The sequence below is a fragment of the Chelonia mydas genome, chromosome 23 (assembly GCF_015237465.2).
Source record: "Chelonia mydas isolate rCheMyd1 chromosome 23, rCheMyd1.pri.v2, whole genome shotgun sequence".
Classification (NCBI taxonomy): domain Eukaryota; kingdom Metazoa; phylum Chordata; order Testudines; family Cheloniidae; genus Chelonia; species Chelonia mydas.
The window spans coordinates 11,394,892-11,419,525 of record NC_051263.2 but is presented as its reverse complement, the minus strand read 5'-3'; the positions used below and the strand labels follow the sequence as shown (position 1 = coordinate 11,419,525).

Sequence of the window (24,634 nt, the reverse complement as noted above, 5' to 3'; positions counted from 1 at the left end):
GGGTAAAGAGCCACCCTCTGAGCCTGAGTGGGCGGGGCCAGGCCAAGCTTCCGCCAAACCCCGGAAGGGGAAGGGTGGGGCAGGAAGTACAAAGGGAGGAGCCCTCTGCCCAGTGAGGAGAGCACCAGGGAGGGAGACAGACACAGGCTGCTCCCTCGCGATCCTGCTGCCGACCCAGGCGAAGCCCTGGGCAAGGAGGAACCTGACCGGGGGGAAGGCCTGTGGCAACCAGGACTACCGGCCACTGAATACCCGGAGGAACCGGGGCTGCCCGCAGCGGATTACCCGGAGGAGATGGAGGGACCGGAGCGACCCGCCTGAGAGAGACCGGGTAGGAAGTAGCCCAGGGGCCCAACTACACCGTGGGGTGGGTGTGTTTGGTCAGTGGGGGCGGATTGCCCCGCTGACCCAGCGGTGGGACCTTCGCCTCCCGCCACTGTCAGGGCCCTGGGCTGGAACGCAGTGGAGTTGGGTGGGCCTGCGTTCCCCTACCCCGGCGCTCCCCTGCCTGAGGGGTGCGCTACTGACTCTTGCCGGCGCTCCCCTGCCTGAGGGGCGCACTACTGACTCCAGCCGGTGCACCTCCCCGCTAATTCCCCAACGCCCGGGAGGTGGGGCTGAGGCCTGCCACGGAGACCATTGCTCTCCATCGCCCCTAGGGGCTCGGAGGACCGACCGCCACCCGTCACATTTACCAAAAGTTGGAATATATGAAATCAGTAAAGGAGTTTGTGTAATCCCTGGCTCTGACCCTTCACAGAGCGGGGCTAGTAGTAATGGACAAGTAATTTTTGCTATGTGTTTTGTGACAGGTGCCATAATAAAGCTGAACTTGATGTTTAGGTCAATAAGACTCATTTGTTGTCACAGACAGCTCACTTGCAGATGTCTTTAGCTTACTGATAAGTAAGATGAGATATCTGGGCTAGAACTCAGATCAATTGTGGGAAAGGAATTTTTTGTCCTGAACAGTATATACAAAAAGGGGGTTTTGAAGTTAGGAGTGCATCGAGGTACAGTCACTTCCCCAGTCTTCAGATATGTAGAGTAATGTATAAAAACTTATTTTCTGTATTCTGTGGGAAGTGGCGCAGGCCAAGGGACGTGCTGGCTGCCCTTCCTGCAGCCCCCATTGGCCTGGAGTGGTGTACCGTGGCCAGTGGGAGCCGCAATTGGCCGAACTTGTGGACGCGGCAGGTAAACAAACCAGTCTGGTGCGCCAGGGGCTTTCCCTGAACAAGTGGCGGACCAGCTTTGAGAACCACTGTACTAGATGACCTCCTGAGGTCCCTTCCAACCCTGATATTCTATGATTCTAAGATCTGGAGACAATCCCCTCATGTAGTGGTCTATGACCAAAGTTTCCAACATTTCCTCTGGGTTGCATGCCTCAGGTCGTAACCATTTTCGTGCGAGGTGCATGAGGTCGAACTATTGGGACCTCGGAGGCTTGCCCTCCTGGTACCTCTACTCATGATATCTCTGGGCCTGTACTGCAGTCGTTACCCCCGATCGCGCCAGGATCTCTGCTTTCAGCTAGGGTAGTCAACGGCAGCTTCAGCGGGCATGTCATGATAGGATTTGTGAGTTTCTCCACATACGAAGGGAGCAAGAATGCTGGCCCACTGGTCCTGGGGCCATGCCTCTTGCAAGGCAGTCCTCTCAATGGAGAGGAGATATGCCTCTATGTCATCATCGGCTGTCATCTTCGGTATACAACCGGCAGCCCTCCATACTCACAACCCTTTAGACCCTTGTTTTTTGGCGGTGAGGGCTTTCAACTGGTCTACCACCTCCTACAAGAGGGCTCGATCCTGGGTGGCCTGCCCTATCGATAATATGTTAATCTTCTGTTGTAGCCGCATGGATTCTTGTTGCGCCATCACCTGGATTGGGCGGCTTCCTGCTGGGCTGCAGTGGCTTGTATCAGTGCTTTTATTATATCTTCCATCATGGTGAGGACACCCAAACCCAGTGCACATTTTTTTTTAAAAACTCTCCCCTTCTTCCATGGCGCGGTGAATGATAAATCAACTAATCCCACTGCTAACACCAGTTGTGACAAAGTTCTGAGCCTGTATTGGTGGGTCCTGCACTTCTGGGCGGATTCAGTGGCCTCAGAAACTCGATAAGGCCCCAATGTGACCTCCCTTTTCTCAGTGCAGTGGCAAGAATCACAGCCTGTTGAGTTACTGTCATCACTGGCCAGTATGAGAGATGGGAAAGGGGAATACCCCACAGTCTCTGTTGCTCCATAGAGCTCAGTGAGCACAGTTTGGCCTCCTGCCTGGACCGAGTCTTGCTTCCCCTCTCAAGAGGCTCTCTGTAGAGTATGGGGGTGGTGGGGTGAACCCGGGCCCGCCCTCTACTTCGGGTTCCAGCCCAGGGACCCTAATGGTAGCAGCTGTTGGCGGCTTTCTCTTCACCACTGATGCTGCTTTGATTCCCTGGGCCACTTCCCCGTGGTCCCCTTCTCCTAGCTTCACCCTTACCCCAGGTTTCAGCAATGCTTCCTCTCCTCCAGCTCCTTTCACCTGGGCTCTCTCGATAGAACTGGAAAGGAGAGCTTTTAAGTAGTATGAGTGGGATCTTAATTGGTTCCAGCTGTCTCCCTTAGCCTAACGGCCTTAACTGACCCTTAGCCAGTTAATTGGTGTTAGGTGCCAGCAATAGCCTAACTACCATAATTGGCTAATTGGCATCTGGTGTCTTGATTGGCCTGGAGTAGCCTTTGTTTGGCTATCCAGGAAAAAGGGACCTGCTCATTCTGAGGCTGATACACCTGCCTTCTACTACTCTCTTATCTCCTTCTGGTCTGAGTTGTCACACTAGCAATAGTCCAAACCAACCTCCTTTTCCACAGCAAAGCTGAGCAAAACTCATCAGCCAGAACAGTTGCTGTACACAATTTGAAAACTCACAAAAGTTGACCTCAGGGCTGCTAAGAACATTTAGAAAATAATGTAGATACACAGGTGAATTGTCACAGTCTTCTCAGTCAAAAGAAACAGTGATAAAAGAAAAAGAAATATTAAAAAATCTGCTTTGTTCACAGAAAAACAAGGTGGCATTTTCCACCCAAAAGGTGGCTGTTTCATCAGCATTTGAAAATAGGCCCCATTTTCTACCATACTGTGTATTGGTTTCTCCTGTGCTGGCTGTGATCTGAAATAGGAGTACTATGTTGTGGTCTACTTCATTAACTAAGAAGACGTTCTTCTTACCTATTTGAGTTCTCAGATCACCATGTTCTGAAAGAGACATGAAAATGGTCAGGAAAGGTTAATTCATGCATGAGTTTTCTGGTTCCTCAAAGACCTTCTTGCCCGGGCCTTTCTAAGGGTTCCATCCAATTGCCAGTGAAGTAAATAGGAGCCATTACCCAATCACCTCAATCTTTCCAAAGACTCTGCAGTATCACAGAACACATAGAGAACCACCCCTCCCACACACACACACACACACACTGAAGATTCCCAACATAAACTGGAATTCCCCCAGCTCTTTTAATATTATTGAAATGGGGATGTTGTTCTATAGTAGCCATATTAATCCCATGTTTTAGTGATGCTGACAAATCTGTTTTGAGTATGTGTGTTTGTCTGTGTGAATACTAAGCCCCTTTCTACAATTACCAGCAAAATAACGTAAAATGCTTTGAAAACTAGCAACTCAGATTAACATTTTTTAATTCATTTGGGACTGACCTTGTTAAAAAAAAAACACACACACATATTTACATTTCCTCTTTTTCTGTCACAATTCTCTTTAACTGGGGCCTGAAATAACCAAGTACTATTTCATCTCTTTTCTATCAATATTGCTGAGTGAGAGTGAACCCTATATGATGTGGGAGATGGCATGTAGAAAATCTTACCTGCTTCTGAAGGTTTTGCTTTTTCTAAAAATGGAAAGTAAACAGAAAACATTTCTCAATCATTAACTTGATTTTCCTTCTTTTGCCAGAGCTGCACAATGGCATGCTTGTGAAAACACACACACACAGAGCCAAATGACAGTCCCATTGATTTCCATGCCAAGCTCTTCTTGACTTCAGTAATAGCAGGGTCTGGTCCATACTCTACTGATTGAAAGAATCCCCACAAATCTCATTCTTCAGCTGAAAATATAAACTCGTTTCTCTGATTTAGCCTTCCTGCTCTCACAGAACAGTGACACCAAATCAAACACTAACAGTAAGCACATTCTAACTTTGGGGTTGGAGGAAAGAGAGAGAGAGAATTTATTGTGGTGAATTTTAGAAATTGTAAAGTACCCAGAAACCCTAGTGGTGAAAACAGACTAAACATTGAGATAGAGAGAGAGAGAAACTAGATTAAGCAAATATAGATATTAGCATTTTATTAACAGTAAAAGTATGCAACTATAACATCCTGCTTGATTTATGAGGTATGTCTCTGTGATCCTTGAACATTCAACAATCACAAGGACTTTATGGGGAGCATGAGTTTGCAGTAATTCCAGACTCTGATGAAAAAACTTCTCAGTAACATCCTGCTTAGTTGAGGAAATAGGTGAGGTGAAGCCCTGGTTCCATTGAAATCAAAGGAAACACTCACAATGGGACCAGAATTTCATATATAGTGTACTAAATTAATTAAAATAGGTTAGCTAACATGTTTTAAAACACAGCAGTTTATCTAGCATAGACACAATTTATCACCTTTAAAAATACCTTAGCATTGACCACGACCAGCTACTAAATTTTATCACTAAATCTATTTTCTGAGTCTAAACATGAACATTTGAAATGTGATTCCTGAGAGAAGGAGGAAAAGAAAGTTCATACACAAGACCTTAACCTTAACGTTACAATTAGTAGCTCATAGCCAAAAAGTAGGATTTTCTAAAACACCCAAATCATTGAAAAGCACAGACTTTCAAGAGGACTTATGCTGCTAAATCACTCAGACTGTGTCAAAATCCCACCATCACTGAATAAGAAGATGGGGGCAAAGCGACTTGTTCTCTCTGCTCATTATCACAACCATAACTTTAATGGCAATATATGCACAAATGTTTTAGAAAGAAGTACCTGTATTTTATGTTTCAAAGTTATTTTCCATATAAGGCAGCCATAGCTTGTTCTACCCCATGCTTATTTTCACAGTGAGAATGAAGATAATACCAGAATCAAAGTCTCCACACTTTAGGTATGCAGCTTTACAGCTAAAATCAATCAGGTAATTGATCTGATTGCATTCCTAAGAAAAATTGAAATAGTTAGCTTTTTTTTTTGTTAACTGGGGGAATTAATTGTACACAGTCCTCATGGTCATTGATTGATGCAGTTAGGAAAAAGGTGGAGGTGGGGTGCGGGGGAGCTCCAAGTATTCATTTCATTCTCAGAGTCCCATTCTGGTAAAGTACAAAAATCAGGAGACAAAAATTAGAGTGCATACCAATTTTTTTCTGGAGTTGCTCTGCAAGAAAAGAACAATTTTTTCAGTTACTAACTGTGGTAACATTGTGAGAGATATGGCAATTTTCTCCCTTATAGTTAGGAGATTTTAATGTATTAAATTTATTAATCCTGTTGGGCAAGGGGTTTTATGTAATTCCACGAGAGAGGGTAACCACAACCAGGGGCAGCGAGTTACATAGGCCCGTGGTGCCAGGGCTCCAGCAATATTCAGGGCCAGGGGCCCCTCTCCACCAATATTTGGAGCCGGGTCTCTCCCCTGGACCTGCCTGGAGCGTCTCCCTGCCTCCGTGTGCCGCCCCCCCCGCATGTCTCGCCCGGGCCCCGGAGTGTCCCTGCCTGATTAAAAGCAGACGGCTGCCCTGTCTCTCCATGCTGCTGTCCTTTGCCTGCGCTGCTGCCTAAGGCTACCTACAGCAAAAGAGCAGGCTGAGGCAGCTGGCTGCTGCTGCACCGGAGGAGGTGCACAATGATTGACAGCCCTGCCCACACCCAGCACCCAGCAGGAAGAGAGGCTGGAAGAGGCCTCTGGACCTTACTCACCTGAGCAGCTGCTGGGGCTTGAGTGTTTGACCCTGTGATCCTGCCCCTCCCAATCCGCAGCACCCCCACGCCCCCAGTGAGGCTATGGTGTGGGGCAGCAGGCTGCAGCAGGGGAGGAAGCCACATGTGATGGCAGCCCCCTCCGCCTCCAGCAACCACCCACCACAGGGGAGGTGAGGGGGCTTCCTGGACCTGAGCAGGTGAGGCTTGGGTGAGTGTTGTGACACCCTGCACCCCTCACCCCGCCCACAGTCCCTGCTTCTGCCCCATTCTGGGCAAGGGGCAGCCCCTCCCCGACCCCCAATCAGGCTATGGTGAGGGGCAGCAGCGGGGGAGAGGGTTGGGGGGAGTCCTCCTCTCTGGCCCTAGCCCCGGGGAAGCATGTCTGCACCCCAAGCTCCTCATCCCTGGCCCTGCCCCACCCCAGAGCCTGTGCCTCCAAGCCAGAGCCCTCACCCCCTGCACCCCAACCCTGAGCCCCCTCCTGCACCCCTGCCCCAGCCCAGACCCCTAACCCAAACTCCCTCCCAGAACCTACCCCCTGCACCCAAACGCCTTCCCAGAGTCCCCCCTGTGCCCCAGCCTGGAGTCCACACCCCACACCCAAATGCCATCCCAGAGTCTGACACCTCCCCGCTCCCAAACCCAGACTTCCTCCCAGACCCTTAGATAGGCATTGACGGACAATTTGGACCCGTTCTGGGGACCACCAAAAATTATACAAACCTGCTGCCCCTGACTACAACCCGGCAGGAACTAAGAACAGTGTGTGTGTGTGTGTGTGTGTGTGGGCGGGGGGGGGGAGGTTATTAAGCAAATTCACACCCCAAGAGAGGCCCCACATCCAGGCGAGGCTCCCATATGCTAGTTTAAACTGGATTCTACAGAGGCCAACAGACATAGAAAGGACCTTTTTAATAATAGCTGGAGTTTAAACTGACTCAGGGCCTTTTCTTTGATACAGCAAATGGACAGGACTTTCTGTCAAGGGGAGGGTTGGAAGCACCGACACCAACCAGAGTTGGGGTTATAGTGTTTTAAAACATGTTCATTAAAATGGGTTAGCTAACACATTTTAAAACACAGCTTTTTATCTAGCACAGACAGGATTTTACACCTTGAAAAATCCATTAGCATTGGCCAGGACGAGCTACTAAATTTTATTATCCAAGTGACATGCATATTAGAAATCTGATTCCTGAGAGAAGGAGGAAAGGAAAGTTCATACACAGCCCACTATCTCCCTTGAGGTTACAATTTCCACGGGTTTGAGAGACAGCCCTGGTTCAGTCTGTATTCCCTCTTGTACATAAAAGGGATTTCAAAAGAACTGGAACTTTCCAAATGGAAGAAGCAATGTTAGTGTGACTGCTATAGCCAATGGGCAAGACAATGATTGAGGAGACCTGGGTTCCCACATCTGGCAAAAATTCCCATATCTCCTTGGGACAGCAACCAAAGCTTCCTGTTCTTCACTTTCCCCACGTGTAGAAGGGAGACAGTAATACTCAGGGCCTCACAATTTGGTAGATTGTTTCATTCATTAATATTGAGAGAATGTTTTGAGCTCCTCCGGTGGAGGCTGGTTGTGATTGGAGGAAATCCCTCCTTGGGAACAGGTAAGAGAATCAGTCCCTGCCCAGAGAAACTGCCAGAGCCTAAAGGGAGGACAGCCTTGATGGGGCTTCTTAGGAAGCAGAGGCAGATTATTGAAGGCATGTAGACACCTCAAAGTGCAGATAAGCAGCTAGCTGGATGTTTTAAAGTGTCTTGGCACCTCACTCCGACTGAAATCCAGAAGAAATGACTGATGTCACTTATCCCATCTCGTCCCCATTTGGACAGTCTAAAACTAATGTATACACAAGTCTGGTACATAGCACTGCCATAGGCTGGGGCCAATAGTATCCCAGAGGCAAGGAGAAGGATTTTCAAAAACACTCACTTGAGTGAGAAACAGAGACTTTCCGGGGGGACTTGTGGTCCTACATCACTCAGGCTGTTGAAAACTCCCACCGATATTGAATAAAACGGTTTAAGGCAGAGCTCCTTGTGAGCCTCTCTCCTCATTATGACCCACATGATTGTAATAAGAATATATGCACAAATACAGATGTACCTGTATTTTATGTTTCAAGGTAATTTTCCACATAAGGCAACTACGGCTTGTTTTACCCTATGATTATTTTTACAATTAGAATGAAGATAATGGCAGGAATCAGAGTCTCCAGCTCTCTGGTATGCAGCATTACAGCTCAGATCAGTCAGGGAACTGATCTTTGTGCATTCCTAAGATACACTGAAATTGTCATCAGCTGGTCTGCTTGGGGAAAGAATTAAACTCAATCCTCATGGCCATTGGTGCGGTTAGGAAAGAGATGGAGGTGAGAAGAGGGAGTCATCCAGGCACGTATTCAGAGCATTCTTATGGTAAGGAACAACGTTCATATGACAAATTAAAAAAAGGAAGCACATACCAATTGCTTTCTCCAGTTGCTCTACAAGAGAAGAACAAAATTTCAATTACTATGGTAACATTTATCACCTTGAAGTCAAGCAGCAGTTCCTTCTGGAGCCAAACCCAGAATCTTTGGCCAGATCCTCCCTATTGTATCATTGTTGGCAGATTAATTTTCAGAACTTTCTCCTTTTCTATTCTGACAATTTGGGTATTAAAATTACTTTCTTTCCCCCTCCTCATCATTAGCCAAACGAGAATAACAGCAGTCTAAGATTACATACTGTGACAAAGTTCCAAGCCTGTATTGGTGGGTCCCGCACTTCTGGGTGGAATAATTGGCCTCAGAAACTCGATAAGGCCCCAATGTAACTTCCCTTTCTCAATGTAGTGGCAAGAGTCACAGCCTATTGAGTTACTTTCATCACCAGCCAGTATGGAAGATGGGAAGGGGGAATACCCCATGTTAGGATATAGATATTCAGGCCTGTCTGTAAAGGCCTATACTCTAAGAATTTAGGTGTGTTCTTATCACTTAGCTAGTTCTAGAGGTATAAAAGAAAGAATCAAAATCACTGTCTGCCAGTGTAAGGTCCTTCTCTTACTGTGACAGTCTGAGGCCCTGTGCTTAGGCTAAGATCTTTGGCTAAGCAGCAGAGGCAGCCATAAGCTGGGAAGCGACCGGTCACATTCTCACATTCCAAACCAGTCACATTGAAATCAGGTGCTATTGGGCTGTTAGGAATACAATCCTGTCCTGATAATGCCTATCGCCTCCAGAGAAAGGGAAGTGCCTAGAAGATGTAAAAGGAAACTTAGTTTGATAGCATCCTGTCTGGCAAGAACTCACTTATCAATAGCTGGGATGTGAAATCCTCATTTCTGTGTTTGTTCTATCACTGTAGCCCCATTTCCCTGTTGTTTGTCTGTATAATCGCTGTCTGGTTCTGTGATTGTTTCTATCTGCTGTATAATTAATTTTGCTGGGTGTAAACTAATTAAGGTGGTGGGATATAATTGGTTACATAATCATGTTACAATATGTTAGGATTGGTTAGTTAAATTTCAGGAAAACGATTGGTTAAGGTATAGCTAAGCAGAACTCAAGTTTTACTATATAGTCTGCAGTCAATCAGGAAGTGAGGGGGTGGGTTTGTGGGTGGGGGAGATGGGAACAGGGAACAGGGAATGGGGGTGGGGAAATTGGAATCATGTTTTGCTAAGGGCAGGAATGGGAACAGGGACACAGGTGTAAGGCTTTGCGGTGTCAGAGCTGGGAAGGGGGACACTAAGGAAGGAAACTGGAATCATGCTTGCTGGAAGTTCACCCCAATAAACATCAAATTGTTTGCACCTTTGGACTTCGGGTACTGTTGCTCTCTGTTCATGCGAGAAGGACCAGGGAAGTAAGTGGGTGAAGGAATAAGCCCCCTAACACCCCACAGTCTCTGTTGCTCTGTCGAGCTCAGTGGGTGCAGTTCGGCCTCCTGCTGATATACCTGCCTTCCACTCTGGCTTATGGCTGTCCTGCTGCCCTGCTGCTGCTGTGCGGAAGACCCTGCTAGTGTGACCCTCAGAAGGGATTGCGAGGCCCCACTTTTCCCATCATTTTTGGGGCCTCCCCTGGCTGGGTTGCTGCTGCCCTTGCTGCTGCTGCTGCTGGAGAGCCTGTTACTGCTGCTGGAGCTGAGGAGGGAGTGGAGGAGGCCTTGCTTTATGGAGGGGGTTTGTAACATCCTTGCTTCTGTGGTGGTAGGTGCCGTTGTAGTGGGGAGCTGGGGGAGTGGCGTGGAGCACTTCCCCTGGTCTGTCTGCTCCCCCACTGCCACCACCACCCCCTCCACCTTCCCAATTACCATCTGGTTCTGTTCTCCACTCCCCAGCCTAGCAGTTTGCTCTGTCCTTTTTCACATCTTGGGACAGTAGCAGCAGCGAGCAGGCACTTGTTTTTTGGGCACCCATGGGTGCACGTTTCCTCTTTACTCCCTTGGACTTGCCCTCCCTCCCCTGCTGCATTTGGCTGGTGGGCTCCCTTTTCCCCTGCTTCGCCCTCTGACCTGTCCTTGCAGCTCTTTGCCCCCTTTCCCTTGGCTGCCTGCCCCCCCACCGCCCCGTTCTAGCCACCCTGTTCGCTCCATTTTGCCCTGCCCTGTTTTTTGAGGGGCTTCTTTCTTTGTTGGCCTGAGGTTAGTTTGTTTGCCCCGCTCTTGTCCCATGGTGCAGGGATTGATGCCAGCCCCATTTCCCTTTTTTCGGTTTGGTTGCTCTTGAGCCCACCCTGTTTTTTGCTCCTTGCCTGTGGCATACTTGTCCTCCCCACCCTTCATTCCAGTCCCTTGCTGTCCCACGCCCCCCCACCCCCAGTTTGCCCTCTTTGCCTGTGTGCCCACGTTCCATTTTCGGCACTTGAGATTCCCTTCCCCTCTTTGGTTCTTCGCTTCACTGATGCACACTCCTCCATGATGTTTTAGTTCTCTCTTCCTTTCCTTAGTGCAGCCAGGGGAGCCAGTTTTTTCATCCTGTGCCAGAAGTTGTGTTCTTTGTTTTCCTGTGTCCCTTTCTGTTGGCGCCCTCCTGCCCTGCTTTCAGCCTAGCAGAGGGGTGTGGTAGCCTTTCCCCCCTTCCCCCCGTTCCCTTTGTTTCCAGCTCTAAGTGGCTGTCCCTATCCCTCCCTTCCTGTGGTGGGTGATTCGGGGGGTGGGACTTCCCTGGATGCCCCTGCAGCTCCCCTTTAGTCTCCCTTCCACCCTTCCCTTGTGATGGCTACCTCGACCGCCGCTGCCGGATTGACTGCCATCGCTGTCACTGAGGCACTGGTGGCAGCGGGCACGGATAGGCACTCCCGAGACTCTGCTGCTGCTACAACCTCTGCCACCCCCGCTTCTGAGACTGCTCCCTTGGCCGGTGGGAAGGGCCGGGGGATGAAAAAAGGCAAAGGCCCCTCCCGGAAGGTGAAACCTCCCATGGTGGCGGTTCCTTCTCCTGCTGCGGCCTCGCTGACAGCCGTGACTCCCTCTCTTCCCCGACCCATTCTTCCCTCCACCAGCCCTGGAGGTGCTGCTCCTTCGGCCCCCAGGGCATATGCCCAGGTAGCTGCGACCTCTCCGCTTGCTGTCTTGCAGTCTGCTCTGGCCGCCTCCTGGAATACCATTCCCGGTGGCCAGGGCCCCTTTCCCATCCTCACCAGGGAGCACGGGGTGCGTTGCCTCCTGGTATCGGCCTCACCCCATGCGGAAACCAGTGTGCAGGCGATAGTGCGGGTAGTGGGGTCCACAGCCATCGTGGCAGCCTCTAAGAAGTTTGGGAAGGTTGTGTTCTTCCTGGCATCGGAGGCCGCTGCCCAGGAGGTGGTGGAGAGGGGCTTGGTGGTGGGGGGTGTTCATGTCCTCCTTGAGCCTTTGGAGGATCTGGGCGTATGGGTGGTGTTCTCCTCTGTTCCTCCCTTCCTCCCCAATGCTGCCCTTTTGCCATTCCTCTCCACCCTGGGGAAGCCCCTGTCCGTCCTCAGCCCCCTTCCATTGGGCTGCAAGGACCCCACTCTCTGCCACATTTTATCGTTCTGCCGGCAGGTGCAGATTCAAGTACCGCCGGCGGCACGTGACGGGGAGACTCTGGAGGGCTCTTTTCTGGTGCCCCATCAAGGGGCCCAATACCGGGTTTACTATTCTTCGGGGAAGGCCCAGTGCTTTCTCTGCCGGGTGGCGGGGCACGTCCAGAGGGACTTCCCCCTGGCCCAGCTTAGAGGAGAATCTGGGACCCCCGTTACCCGGAAGGGCATTGACCCTTTCATCACCAGCGGCCCTGATTGCCCGGTCCTTGGGGTCGCCCCTCCTCCATCTGTGACTGTTGTCAACTCCGCTCAGGTCCCGGGGGAGGCCCCCCGGTGTGCCCAGATGAGCAAGCAGGCACCGCTGTTGTGATGGGTAGTAGACCAGGGCCTGCGGAGGAGAGGGTGGCAGGGCCGGTGGTGGGAACTGAGCAGAGCTTGACCCAGGGGGAGTCTGTCCCTTTCCTTGCTGCCCTGACCATGTCTTCCCTTACCCTCCTGTCATTGCCCTCACTCCCTGGCTCTGACCCGGCTGGCCAGCCCCCCTCTACGGGAGCTGGGAGCTCGTGCGAGGGAGGCACCATAAGCAGGGGGCACGGGCCCAGCACCCCCTCCTCATTAGTGAGGGGGAAGGGACCCCCTGTAAAACTATGAAGCGGGTTGCTGGTGCTGGGTTTTCCATTGTCTCCCCTGCTGATGTTCACCACTTGGAGTCGGCCGAGGTCGTTGCAGCCACGGCGGTGGGTAGTACCACCTCTCTCATGGAGTTCCTTCCTGAGGGGGTCTTGCAAGGTGTCCCCCCTGCCCTTTTGCCATCTGTGCCCCTTGTAGGCGCCAAGGTGGCTACTGCCCCTGCTGCTGTTGAGGGGGACCCCATGGAGGCGGGTGGGGACTTTGCCTCAATTTTTGATGAGATTGAGGCCCCAGGCCGGGGTGGCTACCCTGTTCTCCCCTGACCTACAGCCTGATGTGCTGGGGACAGCCAAGGTCATGCCAGGTCACCTGCTGTACCTCCGGGCCTGGGTGGAGGGGCTGACATTGAATTTAGTCAACGTCTATGCGCCAACATCGGTCCTGGAGCGGGTGCGTCCGCCTTCCTCATCTCTCTAGATCCTCACGAGTGTCTAGTCCTGGGCGGGGATTTTAACGCTACCCTTGAGGCACGACCACAACCCGGATGATGACTCCACCTTTACGTATGTCCGGGTGGAGGTAGATTGGTCGTGCCACTCCCGGTTGGATCGCATTTACTTATCTCGTCACCATCTCTCACAGGTCCACTCCTCCAGTGTCCGGCCAGCCCTGTTCTCAGACCACCATCTGGTGGTCGTGAAGGCCTCTCTTACGCCAGAGGGGCCAGGTCAGGCCTATTGGCACTTTAATAATAGCTTGCTGGAGGATGTGGGCTTCGTGGCATCCTTCCGGGAGTTCTGGCTGGCCTGGCGCAGGCAGAGGCAGGCCTTTCCCTTGGTGCAATGGTGGTGGGATGTGGGGAAGGTTCAAGCCTGGCTCTTCTGTCATAGCTACACCTGGGGCGCCAGCCAGCTGAGGGATGTGGTGATAGAGCAGTTGGAACGGGAGGTCTTAGAGTTGGAGAGGCATCTGGCCGCCAGCCCCAGGAGTCCATCCCTCTGCAGAGCGTGCTGGGAGAAGCGGGAGGAGATCTGAGCCTTTTACGATCTCCGGGCCTGGGGTGCCTTTGTTCGATTTTGCATGCATCTTCTGTGGGATATGGATCACAGCTCTCACTTCTTCTACACCCTGGAGAAAAAGAGGGAGGCAAAAAAGCACATCCTCTTCCTTTTGGCAGAGGACGGCACCCCCCTCACGGATCTGGTGGAGTTGCGTGAGAGGGCCAGGGCCTTCCACGCTGGCCTTTTCTCCCCGGATCCGACCAAAGCTGATGCCGGTGGGGTGCTTTGGGACGAACCCTCGGTGGTCAGCGCGGGCGACCGGTACCGGCTAGCGCTGCCTCTCACTCTGGCCGAGTTCTCGGAAGCCCTCTCATGCCCACTAATAAGTCGCCAGGCATGGACGGGCTGACCGTGGAGTTCTACCGTGTGTTCTGGGACTTCCTCAGCCTGGACCTTGGCATCATCTGTGCCGAGTCCTTGGGGAGTGGGGTCCTCCCTCTGTCATGCAGGCGAGCAGTGCTCACCTCCCTTCCGAAGAAGGGGGACCTCCGTGACCTTAGGAATTGGTGTCCCTTCTCGCTCCTCAGCTCGGGCTATAAGGTCGTGGCGAAGGCCATCTCGCTACAACTGGGGTCCGTGCTGGCAGACGTGGTCCATCATGACCAAACCTACACCATCCTGGGCCATATCATCTTCGCCAATCTTTATTTGGTCCGGGATCTCCTTGAGCTTGGGTGTAGAGATGGTCTGTTGTTCACCCTCCTTTCCCTGAATCAGGAGAAGGCGTTCTACCGGATGGACCACAGATATCTCCTGGGCACTCTGCAGGCATTCGACTTTGGGCCCTGTTTTGTGGGTTTTCTCCAGGTGCTGTACGCTTCCACAGAGTGCTTGGTCAGGCTCGACTAGACCCTGACTGCACCTGTCAGCTTTGGGCAAGGAGTGTGTCAAGGCTGTCCGCTGTCAGGCCACTTGTATACTCTGGCCATTGAGCCCTTCCTCCATCTCCTCCGGAAGAGGTTGACGGGGATGGTGCTCCATGAGCTGGGGATGCAGATGGTCCTGTCAGCGTACACCGATGACTTGCTCCTCGTGGTCCAGGACCCGGGCGACCTGGTGTGGGTGGAGGCCTGCCAAGCTGTGTACTTGGTGGCCTCCTCCACCCAGGTTAACTGGGTCAAGAGCTCTGGCCTGATGGTCGGGGCTGGGTGGCAGGCAAGCTCCATCCCACCTGCGCTTCTGGCCATTCAGTGGGGCGCGGGTCCACTGTTCAATCTTGGTGTTTATCTTTCTGCCAGCATCTTTCTCCACCGGAGAACTGGCACCATTTGGAGGGCAGGGTGGTTGAGTTGGACAGGACTGCTCCAGTGCCTCTCCTTTCGGAGGAGGGCACTGGTGCTTAATCAGCTAGTCCTGTCCATGCTCTGGCACTGGCTCAACACCCTGTGCCCGGCCCAGGGGTTCCTGGCCCAGCTCCAGAAGTTAGTTCTGGAGTTCTTTTGGCCAGGATTACACTGGGTCTCTGCGAAGGTTTTGCATCTTCCTCTAGAGGAGGGAGGACAGAGCTTGACATGCTTGCGCATGCAGGTCCATGTCTTTCGCCTCCTGGGCCTGCAGAGACTCCTTTATGGTGCAGGTACTCGGGGTGGAGTACATTGGCTCATGCCTTTCTCTGCCGCTTCCAAGGGCTCCGATATGACTGGCAACTCTTTTATCTCTTCCTGAGAGGTCTTCCGCAAGACCTCTCCAAGCTGCCGGTCTTCTACCAGGACCTCCTCTGGACATGGAAGATGGTTTCGGCAACCAGGTCTGTGGCTGCCACCGGGGGGGCAGATCTCCTCACGGAGCCTCTTTTGCACAATTCCCATCTTCGTGTGCAGGTGGCGGATTCCCCCTTGGTGCGCCAGAGGTTGGTCCTGGCAGAAGCTACCAGGATCAGAGACCTCCTGGACTATGGCCGGGGGGATAGGGTGGATCCCTCTGTGCTCGGCAGGCGCATGGGACTCTCCGCCCTTGGCATCCCCTGGCGCGTTCTTCGGGAGGTGGAGGCAGCCTTATTGCCCACTTCTCGGCTTTTTCTCGAGCGGGTCCTGCAAGAGGGTATTCCCCGCCTGCCCCTTACCCTGGGCCCTCCAGATCTCTTCATCGGGCCCCTGCCCCGTGAGCCTTCAAGACCCCCACCCCTTTATATCCTGAGCTGGCTGCGTGATTTGCAGCCGGTTCGTTTCCGAACCGCGCCACGGGACCATCTCTACACGTTCGTGCTCCACACTCTTTATTTCCCCACCCTCACGTCCCACCCTGATACTAAGTGTCGGGAACTTTTACCAGCTGCAGAGCGTGGAGGACCCCAGTGGGCCAGCCTGTATTCCACCCTAGTTCCACGGCCCACCGGGGACATTAGTTGGTGTCTCCTTCATGGAGCCATGAGCACAGGCGTGTACCTCTTCCCGACGCTTGCCCTTTTTGCGGTGTGAGGGAGACCCTGGTGCATGTCTATCTGCACTGCGCCAGGTTGCAGCCCCTCTTCCGGCTCCTCCAGAACCTCTTGTTGAGGTTCTGGCTGCACTTTTCCCCACACCTTTTTCTATATGCTCACCCCATATGTGGCCCCACGAAGTCGCGGGACCACCTCGTCAACCTCCTCCTAGCCATGGCCAAAGTGGCCATTTTTATAAGACCAGGGAGAGGAAGTTGGCTTGGGCGGGGCTGTGACTGTGGGGCCTGTTTTCGTTCTTTCATCTGTTCATGCATCCAGGCAGAGTTCCTTTGGGTGTCATCCTCTGGCTCCTTGGATGCTTTTGAGGAGCAGTGAGGGCTGTACGAGGTTCTCTGCTCAGTGTCCCCTTCTGGTTCCCTAGTTATGGCCCTTTGACCCCACACCTCTCCTTTTTTTTTTTCCCTTCGTTGTCCTACAACTTTAGTTGAGGCCTGGGATCAGTAGCTCCTCCCCAGGCTGGGGGAGGGGCCTTTAGCTGTGGGCAGGCTTCTGCCCACCCACTTCCCAGTAACCAATATGACCACTCTCTTATATCCTTCTCGTCTGACTCCGTCACAGTACATTGGCTTCATATTTCAAAGACGGAATCATTATCTGTGGCATGAATAGGGTTTCTAAGCAGCTAACAAGATATAAGTAGTTCGGTGCCTAAAGAAATACAGCATGGGCTAACACCCTGCTAAACTTTATAAAAAACAAAGGCACTCTGGAAAGTGTTTTTCAGGCATAGCACCAGTCAAGGTCCCTTGTGCTCTCAACAATTGCAGGATATGCCATATTTTTTACTGGCCAGAGTCTGTGGCCTCTGCCTACCTCTGCTCATAACTGCCCCATCCTCATCTCCTCTCTAGTACCCTTTGTTTCAATCCAGACACCCAACCTAGTTTCTGCTCCCTTCCCTCTCTGCTTGTTCAGCACCACCTAGGTCTGCTGTTCCTCTATTGTCCAGCTCCTGCAAACCCTCTCCACACCACTCCTCCCACTATATGCATTTGAGTAATAAAAAATAGGGTTATTATACACAAAACAAAACAAGCATCCAGTTGTGTTTCATGACTCCGTGCAGTATGGACACTAAGTAATCCCTTTGTAAGAGGTTCCTTTTAGATGAGTCCGACCTTTGATTCCAGTCTGATTTGGTAGCTATGCACACACATTTTGCACTTATCTATATGACAGGAGAAGGTGTCAGGCAGTAGATAGTCAGCTCCACAATGATAACATCCCTCCATGACTCTCCCAGCCTTTCTGCCACACCCATCACTAGCAGCATGCCTGGCTGACATGTCCAACTGATATTACCTGCTCTCACATACTGTGCCTGCCCACCCTCTCTACTGGTCTTTGGAAGTCTTGGAGGAAACATTAATGTAATACATGTCTTCACCAAATTACATAGCAAGGTACTTAATAAGTTACAGCCATTGTTCTTGTGAAGATTCCTTACTCTGTCCCCTTCACTAGATGGCCATGGGCCCCAGATTGCAGAGAGCTGAGAGTGTTTTTTTTTTTTTCTGTAGTGGAGAGATGCTACAATATACACTCCCACCCCAGCTGTTGTTCATTACTGTCATTTTGGACTATTTCTATGTCTTTGTTCCATTCTCTGACTTGCAGTGGGACAGAGCATAAGGCCGCAGTTCATTATTTATTCAAATTGCACATTAAATTAGTGAATGGATCCCTAATGAAATATTGTTTCACTTTGAAATTCTTACCTTTTGCATTACAAAGAATGAAGAGAGTAGTGCCAGTGTTGTTGATGATGATGATATCCATCCAGTGATGGAACATTGTCGAGCTAGAGATACTAGCACCTGTAAATATTTGAAATTGTAAGTTATTTTTACACTTCCTCAAGAAAATTATTTCCATTTCAAACAAATAAAATAAGTCTAGCTGCTTCTGCTTTAAAATACAATTATTTATGCTTTCTAGATATCGAGGAACAAACACGGGGAGAGAACATTGCAATAGGTGGAGATATAGAACTCTATTTAAGGTTCATGTTGGGAGCTGGCCAGAATGTAGAAAATATTGAATACCTAACGACTACACTTGTTCTCAAAGGGCAAGGGAAGTTACTTCCCTGTTCAGTAACTGGAGTTCTTTGAGATGTGGGGTCTCAATAAATTTCACATCTGGTGCGGATGCACTTCATGCTCAGGAGACTGGATCACTTAACTTAGCAGTGGTTGTTGGTCACACTTGCTCCTAGAATAGCCTCAAACCCTTCTCCCCTTACCAGTATAAAAGGGGGCTGAGTGACCAATTGACCTTCAATTCCTTTGCAAATGTCCAGTTTCAAGTATTAGATTCAGCAGTAGCAGTGAAAGGACAGTGGGTCATTGAACACATATAGATAACACATCTCAAAGACTCCAGTTATAGAACTGGTAAGTACGTTCTCTTGCTTTTTTGAGTGCTTTTTTGTGTGCATTCAATGTCTGGTGACTCCCCAGCAGTATTCCATAAAGGCAGAGAGTACTTCAAGTCTAATTAAATAGAGATTTTAATACAGCCCTGCCAAACTGAGCATCTGCACGTCATGTTGCCACAATATTGTCATGTATGATGCTGCCACTGCAGCATTCCAGTTAGCAGCCCAACAAATATTAATGATAGGAACACCACTAAATGAGGCTGCAGAGGCTTCCTCTGCCCTGATTGAATATGCCCTAATGTTCCGAGGGAGCTGTAAATCGGTCATTTCATAACATAACTTTATACACCTCACACTTTCTTCATCTTCCCCATGGCAGCCTTTCAAGTATTTGAAAACCGCCATCATGCCCCCCTTAATCTCCTCTTTTCCAGTTCCTTCAGCCTTTGCTGATATAACTTGCATCTATCCCTTTGTTCATCTTTGTCACTCACCTCTGGATCCTTTCCAGTTTCTCTACATCCTTTCTATACACTGGTGACCAAAATTGGACACAGTACTCCAGATGTATTAATGATCTGGATGATGGGATGGATTGCACCCTCAGCAAGTTTGCAGATGACACTAAGCTGGGGGGAGAAGTAGATATGTTGGAGGGTACGGATATGGTCCAGAGTGACCTAGATAAATTGGAGGATTGGGCCAAAAGAAATCTGATAAGGTTCAACAAGGACAAGTGCAGAGTCCTGCACTCTGGAAAGAAGAATCCCATGCACTGCTACAAGCTGGGGACCGACTGGCTAAGCAGCAGTTCTGCAGAAAAGGACCCGGGGATTACAGTGGATGAGAAGCTGGATATGAGTCAACAGTGTGCCCTTGTTGCCAAGAAGGCTAAAGGCATATTGGGCTGCATTAGTAGGAGTATTGCCAGCAGATTGAGAGAAGTGATTATTCCCCTCTATCAACACTGGTGATGCCACATCTGGAGTATTGCATCCAGTTTTGGTCCCCCCACTACAGAAAGGATGTGGACAAATTGGAGAGAGTCCAGAGGTGGGCAACAGCATTGATTAGGGGGCTGAGGTAGATGATTTATGAGGAGAAGCTGATGGAATTGGGCTTATTTAGTCTGCAGAAGAGAAGAGTGAGGGGGATTTGATAGCAGCCTTCAACTACCTCATGGAGCTAGGCTGTTCTCAGTGTTGGCAGATGACAGAACAAGGAGCAATGGTCTCAAGTTGCAGTGGGGAAGGTCTAGGTTGGATATTAGGAAAAACTATTTCACTAGGAGGGAGTGAAGCACTGGAATGGGTTACTTCGGGAGGTGGTGGAATCTCTACCCTTAGAGATTTTTAAGGCTGGCTTGACAAAGCCCTGGCTGGGATGATTTAGTTGGGGTTGGTACTGCTCTGAGCAGGGGGTAGGGCTAGATGACCTCTTGAGGTCTTTTCCAACCCTAATCTTCTATAAGTCTATGATTCTACAGTATCACAGAGACTGTGGGCTTACTGTAAGAAAAACAGCAACAAAGAATTAGGTCTACCTCTCAGAAAATTCCAGCAGAGTGGTTTCTAAGATGTCAGTTACATACTATATTTGATTTATTTTTACCAGACTTACCAAAAGCACTGAAGGAAAGACAGCAAACAGTGAAAAGCACACAACATAAACCTCCCAGGTATTTCTGCCTAGAGAAGACAGTGCTGGTAAGAAATTTCTGGGGAGGTACTGAATGAGAAAAAGATGTAGGAAAGCAGGTATTGGGACCAGTTACATATCTGGTAGAGACACAGTCTGGGCAGGGGGTAATGAAAAGACTCATTAATTAGCTGTTACCAGATAAAAGTTCAGCCTGATTATAGTATGCAGCCCCTGAAGCTACTAAAAATGATAATAGGGTTCATTTGCCAGAGGGGGAGGAGATGATGTCAGGGAATGGTGGACAAGAGAGGGAGAGCAGAGTGCTCCTGTTGGGGGTGATCCCATCTGTATCCCCAAGGAACACCACAAAGGTCAGATGTGACTTTCTTACCCTGGCAGGCACCACCTGCCACAGTGAAACTGCAGATGCTTCGTAAAGCTAAACTTGTGAGGTTTTTTATTGTGTTTGTTAATTAAGGGAGTTAAAGGGAGGAATTTGGTATACTGAAAATTGTAAAAATTACAAGCTGTTATCCTGGTACTGCTTGCAGGGTAAAGGGAAGAAAGGAAAGCAGGATGAAACCCATCTGAAATCCACCTTGGGATAGATATTCCCATTGTTTTCAACCATGGTCTAAGCTTATAAAAGAAGCTACACCTCTCAAATGGCCAATCAATAAAAGATTATGAAGCTATCTTCATACAAGGGAAAGTAGCAGTAATGGGTGCACAGCAAGCACTGTTTATTTCCATTTCATCGTTAATGGTTCACTCTTGAGACTTCTCTATAGAAGTCTGGGGAAAGGAGATATGTGTTAGTTATTGTGTGTGGATGCCATTGTTATCCTCCCTCCCAGGAACCGTATCTCACTGCCAGGGCCACATAGAGATTACTGGGGGCGGGGGCAAAATCTGAAACTGAGGCCTTCCATCCTTCCACGATACCACTGAGGGGAGGCTCCAGGAGTTGGGAGCAGGCTGGGGAGCGAGCCTGCCCTGCACTCATCGCTCAGTGGCAGCTCCTGCCTTAGGGGTCTCAGCCTGGGTCTCCCCTCTGGATGTTGCATTTTGCAAGACTGGGCCACTTAGGTTTGGTCATGGTTAGGGATGGCTCGGCCACACTTGAGTGGGACTGTGTCCCCATGTACCAGGTCACAATGCCACTCATTCAGATTTGGCTTGGTTGATGGAGAGCCAGCAGGGCAAACGTGAGTGGTGGTTTGACTCTATGTGCCAGGTTGCAATGCCACTCAGTTTGGGGGAGGGGGACTCTCAAATGGGGAGCCAGGGGCAAATGCCCCATTAGCCCCTCCCCTCAGATGGTCCTTCTTGCTGGCCTCCTAATATAGCACCATAGCTGGGGAAGCATTATACTATTTGTGTGAGGAAGAGATTCAATGCAGTGACACTCAGAATGCAGCTGTGTTTCAAGCCTGCATGTGATTTGGACACTGTGCAATCTGTGTCTGAACATTTCCTTTTAGATGAGTCAAATCTCTGATTCCACTCTGATCTGGTAGCTATTCACACGCACTTTGCACAAGTGTATATGACAACACAAGGTGCCAAGCCGTGGAGAATCAGCTCCACAATGAGGACATCCCACAGTGACCCTCACAGACTCTCTGCCACACCTATCGCTAGCAGCACAGCTGGCTGATATGTCCAACTGGTATTACCTGCTCTCACCTACTGTGCTTACGCACCCACTCTGCTAGTCTTTGAAAGCCTTGAGGGAACATAAATGTAATAAATGTACACACGGAATTACACAGCAAGCTACTTAATAAGTCTCAGCCATTGTTTTTTCTGAAGTTGACTGACTCTGTCCCCTGTACTAGATGGCCAAGGGCCCCAGATTACAGAATGGAGGTATATATTTTTAAGTAGTGATGTCATAAATCTAAAGGGAAGGGTAAACCCCTTTAAAATCCCTCCTGGCCAGAGGAAAAATCCTTTCACCTGTAAAGGGTTAAGAAGCTAGGATAACCTCGCTGGCACCTGACCAAAATGACCAATGAGGAGACAAGATACTTTTAAAAGCTGGGAGGAGGAGACCTTCAAAGGGTCTGTGTCTGTCTGTGTGATGCTTTTGCCGGGGACAGAACAGGAATGGAGTCTTAGAATTTAGTAAGTAATCTAGCTAGCTATGCGTTAAATTCTGATTTCTTTAAATGGCTGAGAAAATAAGTTGTGCTGAATAGAATGAATATTCCTGTCTGTGTGTCTTTTTGTAACCTAAGGTTTTGCCTAGAGGGATTCTCTATGTTTTGAATCTAATTACCCTGTAAGGTATTTACCATCCTGATCTTACAGAGGTGATCCTTTTTCTTTTTACTGTTTCTTCTGTTCAAATGTTTCTTTTCAAGAACTGAATGCTTTTTTTTCATTGTTCTAAGATCCAAGTGCTTGGGTCTGTGGTCACCTATGCAAATTGGTGAGGATTTTTACCAAACCTTCCCCAGGAAGTGGGGTGCAAGGGTTGGGAGGATTTTTGGGGGGAAAGACATTTCCAAACAATGCTTTCTCAGGAACCCAGAGAAACGTTTGGTGGTGGCAGTGGAAAACCAAGGGCAAAGGGTAAAATAGTTTGTACCTTGGGGAAGTTTTTACCTAAGTTGGTAAAAGTAAGCTTAGGAGGCTTTCATGCAGGTCCCCACATTTGTACCCTAGAGTTCAAAGTGGGACGGAACCTTGACAACACCAAGAAGAGGGAGGAACTGAACTTGACATGAATTTACAAATATTTTTGGATTTTCCGAAACTGCAGTTTTCAGGTAATAAAACTTGTTCATCTGAAAAATTTCATCCACCTCTACTCATTTAATCTAAATTCAATTCTGGTAAAAGATAGCTGTAGGGTCTTTCTACCCTAGAGTTCAAAGTGGGGAAGGAACCTTGACAAGTGAGTAGATGCTACAATATACACTCCTATCCCTGGTTTTGTTCCCTATTGGATTTTGTCTTATTTCTATGCCTTTGCTCCATTCTCTGACATACAGTGAGACAGAGCACAAGGACCCAGTTCATTACTTATTTGAATTTCACATTAAATCAGTGAAATCATCACTAATGAAATAATGTTGAACTTTGAAATTCTTACCTTTTGCACTCCAAAGAATGAAGAGAATAGTGCCACTGTTGATGATTATAATTTTATCCATCCAGTGATGCAATATTATCGAACGAGAGATACTAGCACCTGTAAATGTTTGAAATTTTAAGTTATTTTCACACTTCCTTTAGAAAGTTATTTCCATTTTAAACAAAGAAATAAGTCTAGCTGCTTCTACCTAAAAATACAATTGATTATTCTTTCTAGATATTGAGGGACAAAAACGGGGAGAGAACGTTACAATAGATGGAGATATAGAACTCTATTTTAGGTTCATCTAGGGAGCTGGCCAGAATGTAAAAAATATTGAGTACCCAATGACTACTCTGGTTCTCAAAGGGCAAGGGAAGTTACTTCCCTGTTCAGTAACTGGAATTCTTTGAGATGTGGGGTCTCAATGAGTTTCACATCTGGTGTGCATGCACTTCATGCTCAGGAGACTGGATCACTTAACTTAGTAGTTTCAGAGTAACAGCCGTGTTAGTCTGTATTCGTAAAAAGAAAAGGAGTACTTGTGGCACCTTAGAGACTAACCAGTTTATTTGAGCATGAGCTTTCGTGAGCTACAGCTCACTTCATCGGATGCATAGCATATCGTGGAAACTGCAGAAGACATTATATACACACAGAGACCATGAAACAAAACTTCCTCCCACCTCACTCCCCCGCATTATATACACACAGAGACCATGAAACAAAACTTCCTCCCACCTCACTCCCCCGCTGGCGGGGGAGTGAGGTGGGAGGAAGTTTTGTTTCATGGTCTCTGTGTGTATATAATGTCTTCTGCAGTTTCCACGATATGCTATGCATCCGATGAAGTGAGCTGTAGCTCACGAAAGCTCATGCTCAAATAAACTGGTTAGTCTCTAAGGTGCCACAAGTACTCCTTTTCTTTTTAACTTAGTAGTGTTTGTTGGTCACACTTGCTCCTAGCATAGACTCAAACCATTCTCCCTTCACCAGTATAAAAGCAGGGAGAGTGACCAATTGACCCTCAGTTTCATCACCAACACCCAGTTCCAAGTATTAGACACAGCACTGGCAGAGAAAGAAGAGAAGGTCATGGAACAGATATAGATAACACATCTCAAAGATCTCCTGGTGCCGGTGGGTGCTCGACCCTTGCCCCCAGCCCTGCCCCCATTCCAACCCCTTCCCCAAAGTCCCCACCCCAACTCCACCCCCTCTCTGTCCCTGTTGGACTCCTTCCCCAAATCCCCACCCTGTCCCCGCCTCTTCCCTGCCTCCTCCCCTGGGCGCACCCTGTTCCCGCTCCTCCCCCCTCCCTCCCACAGCTTGTTACGCTGCAAAACAGCTGTTTTGCAGTGGTAAGTGCTGGGAGAAGCGGGGATGCAGCGCACTCAGGG

The 24,634-nt window shown here is 49.4% G+C and overlaps 1 protein-coding gene across 1 annotated transcript in view; it reads right to left on the bottom strand.

The window, feature by feature from the left end:
• The window catches only part of LOC119564825 (butyrophilin subfamily 1 member A1-like), a 96,444-nt gene extending 73,111 nt beyond the window's left edge, over positions 1-23,333 (bottom strand). The window contains exons 1-6 of the mRNA XM_043534788.1: positions 23,253-23,333; positions 17,844-17,942; positions 8,464-8,484; positions 5,424-5,444; positions 3,878-3,901; positions 3,225-3,251 (exon numbers count right to left, since the gene is read on the bottom strand). Of these exons, the coding sequence (XP_043390723.1) occupies positions 3,225-3,251; positions 3,878-3,901; positions 5,424-5,444; positions 8,464-8,484; positions 17,844-17,942; positions 23,253-23,313 (253 nt within the window). The 5' untranslated portion in view covers positions 23,314-23,333. The remainder of the gene's footprint in view (positions 1-3,224; positions 3,252-3,877; positions 3,902-5,423; positions 5,445-8,463; positions 8,485-17,843; positions 17,943-23,252) is intronic.
• Between the last annotated feature and the right edge of the window lie 1,301 nt (positions 23,334-24,634).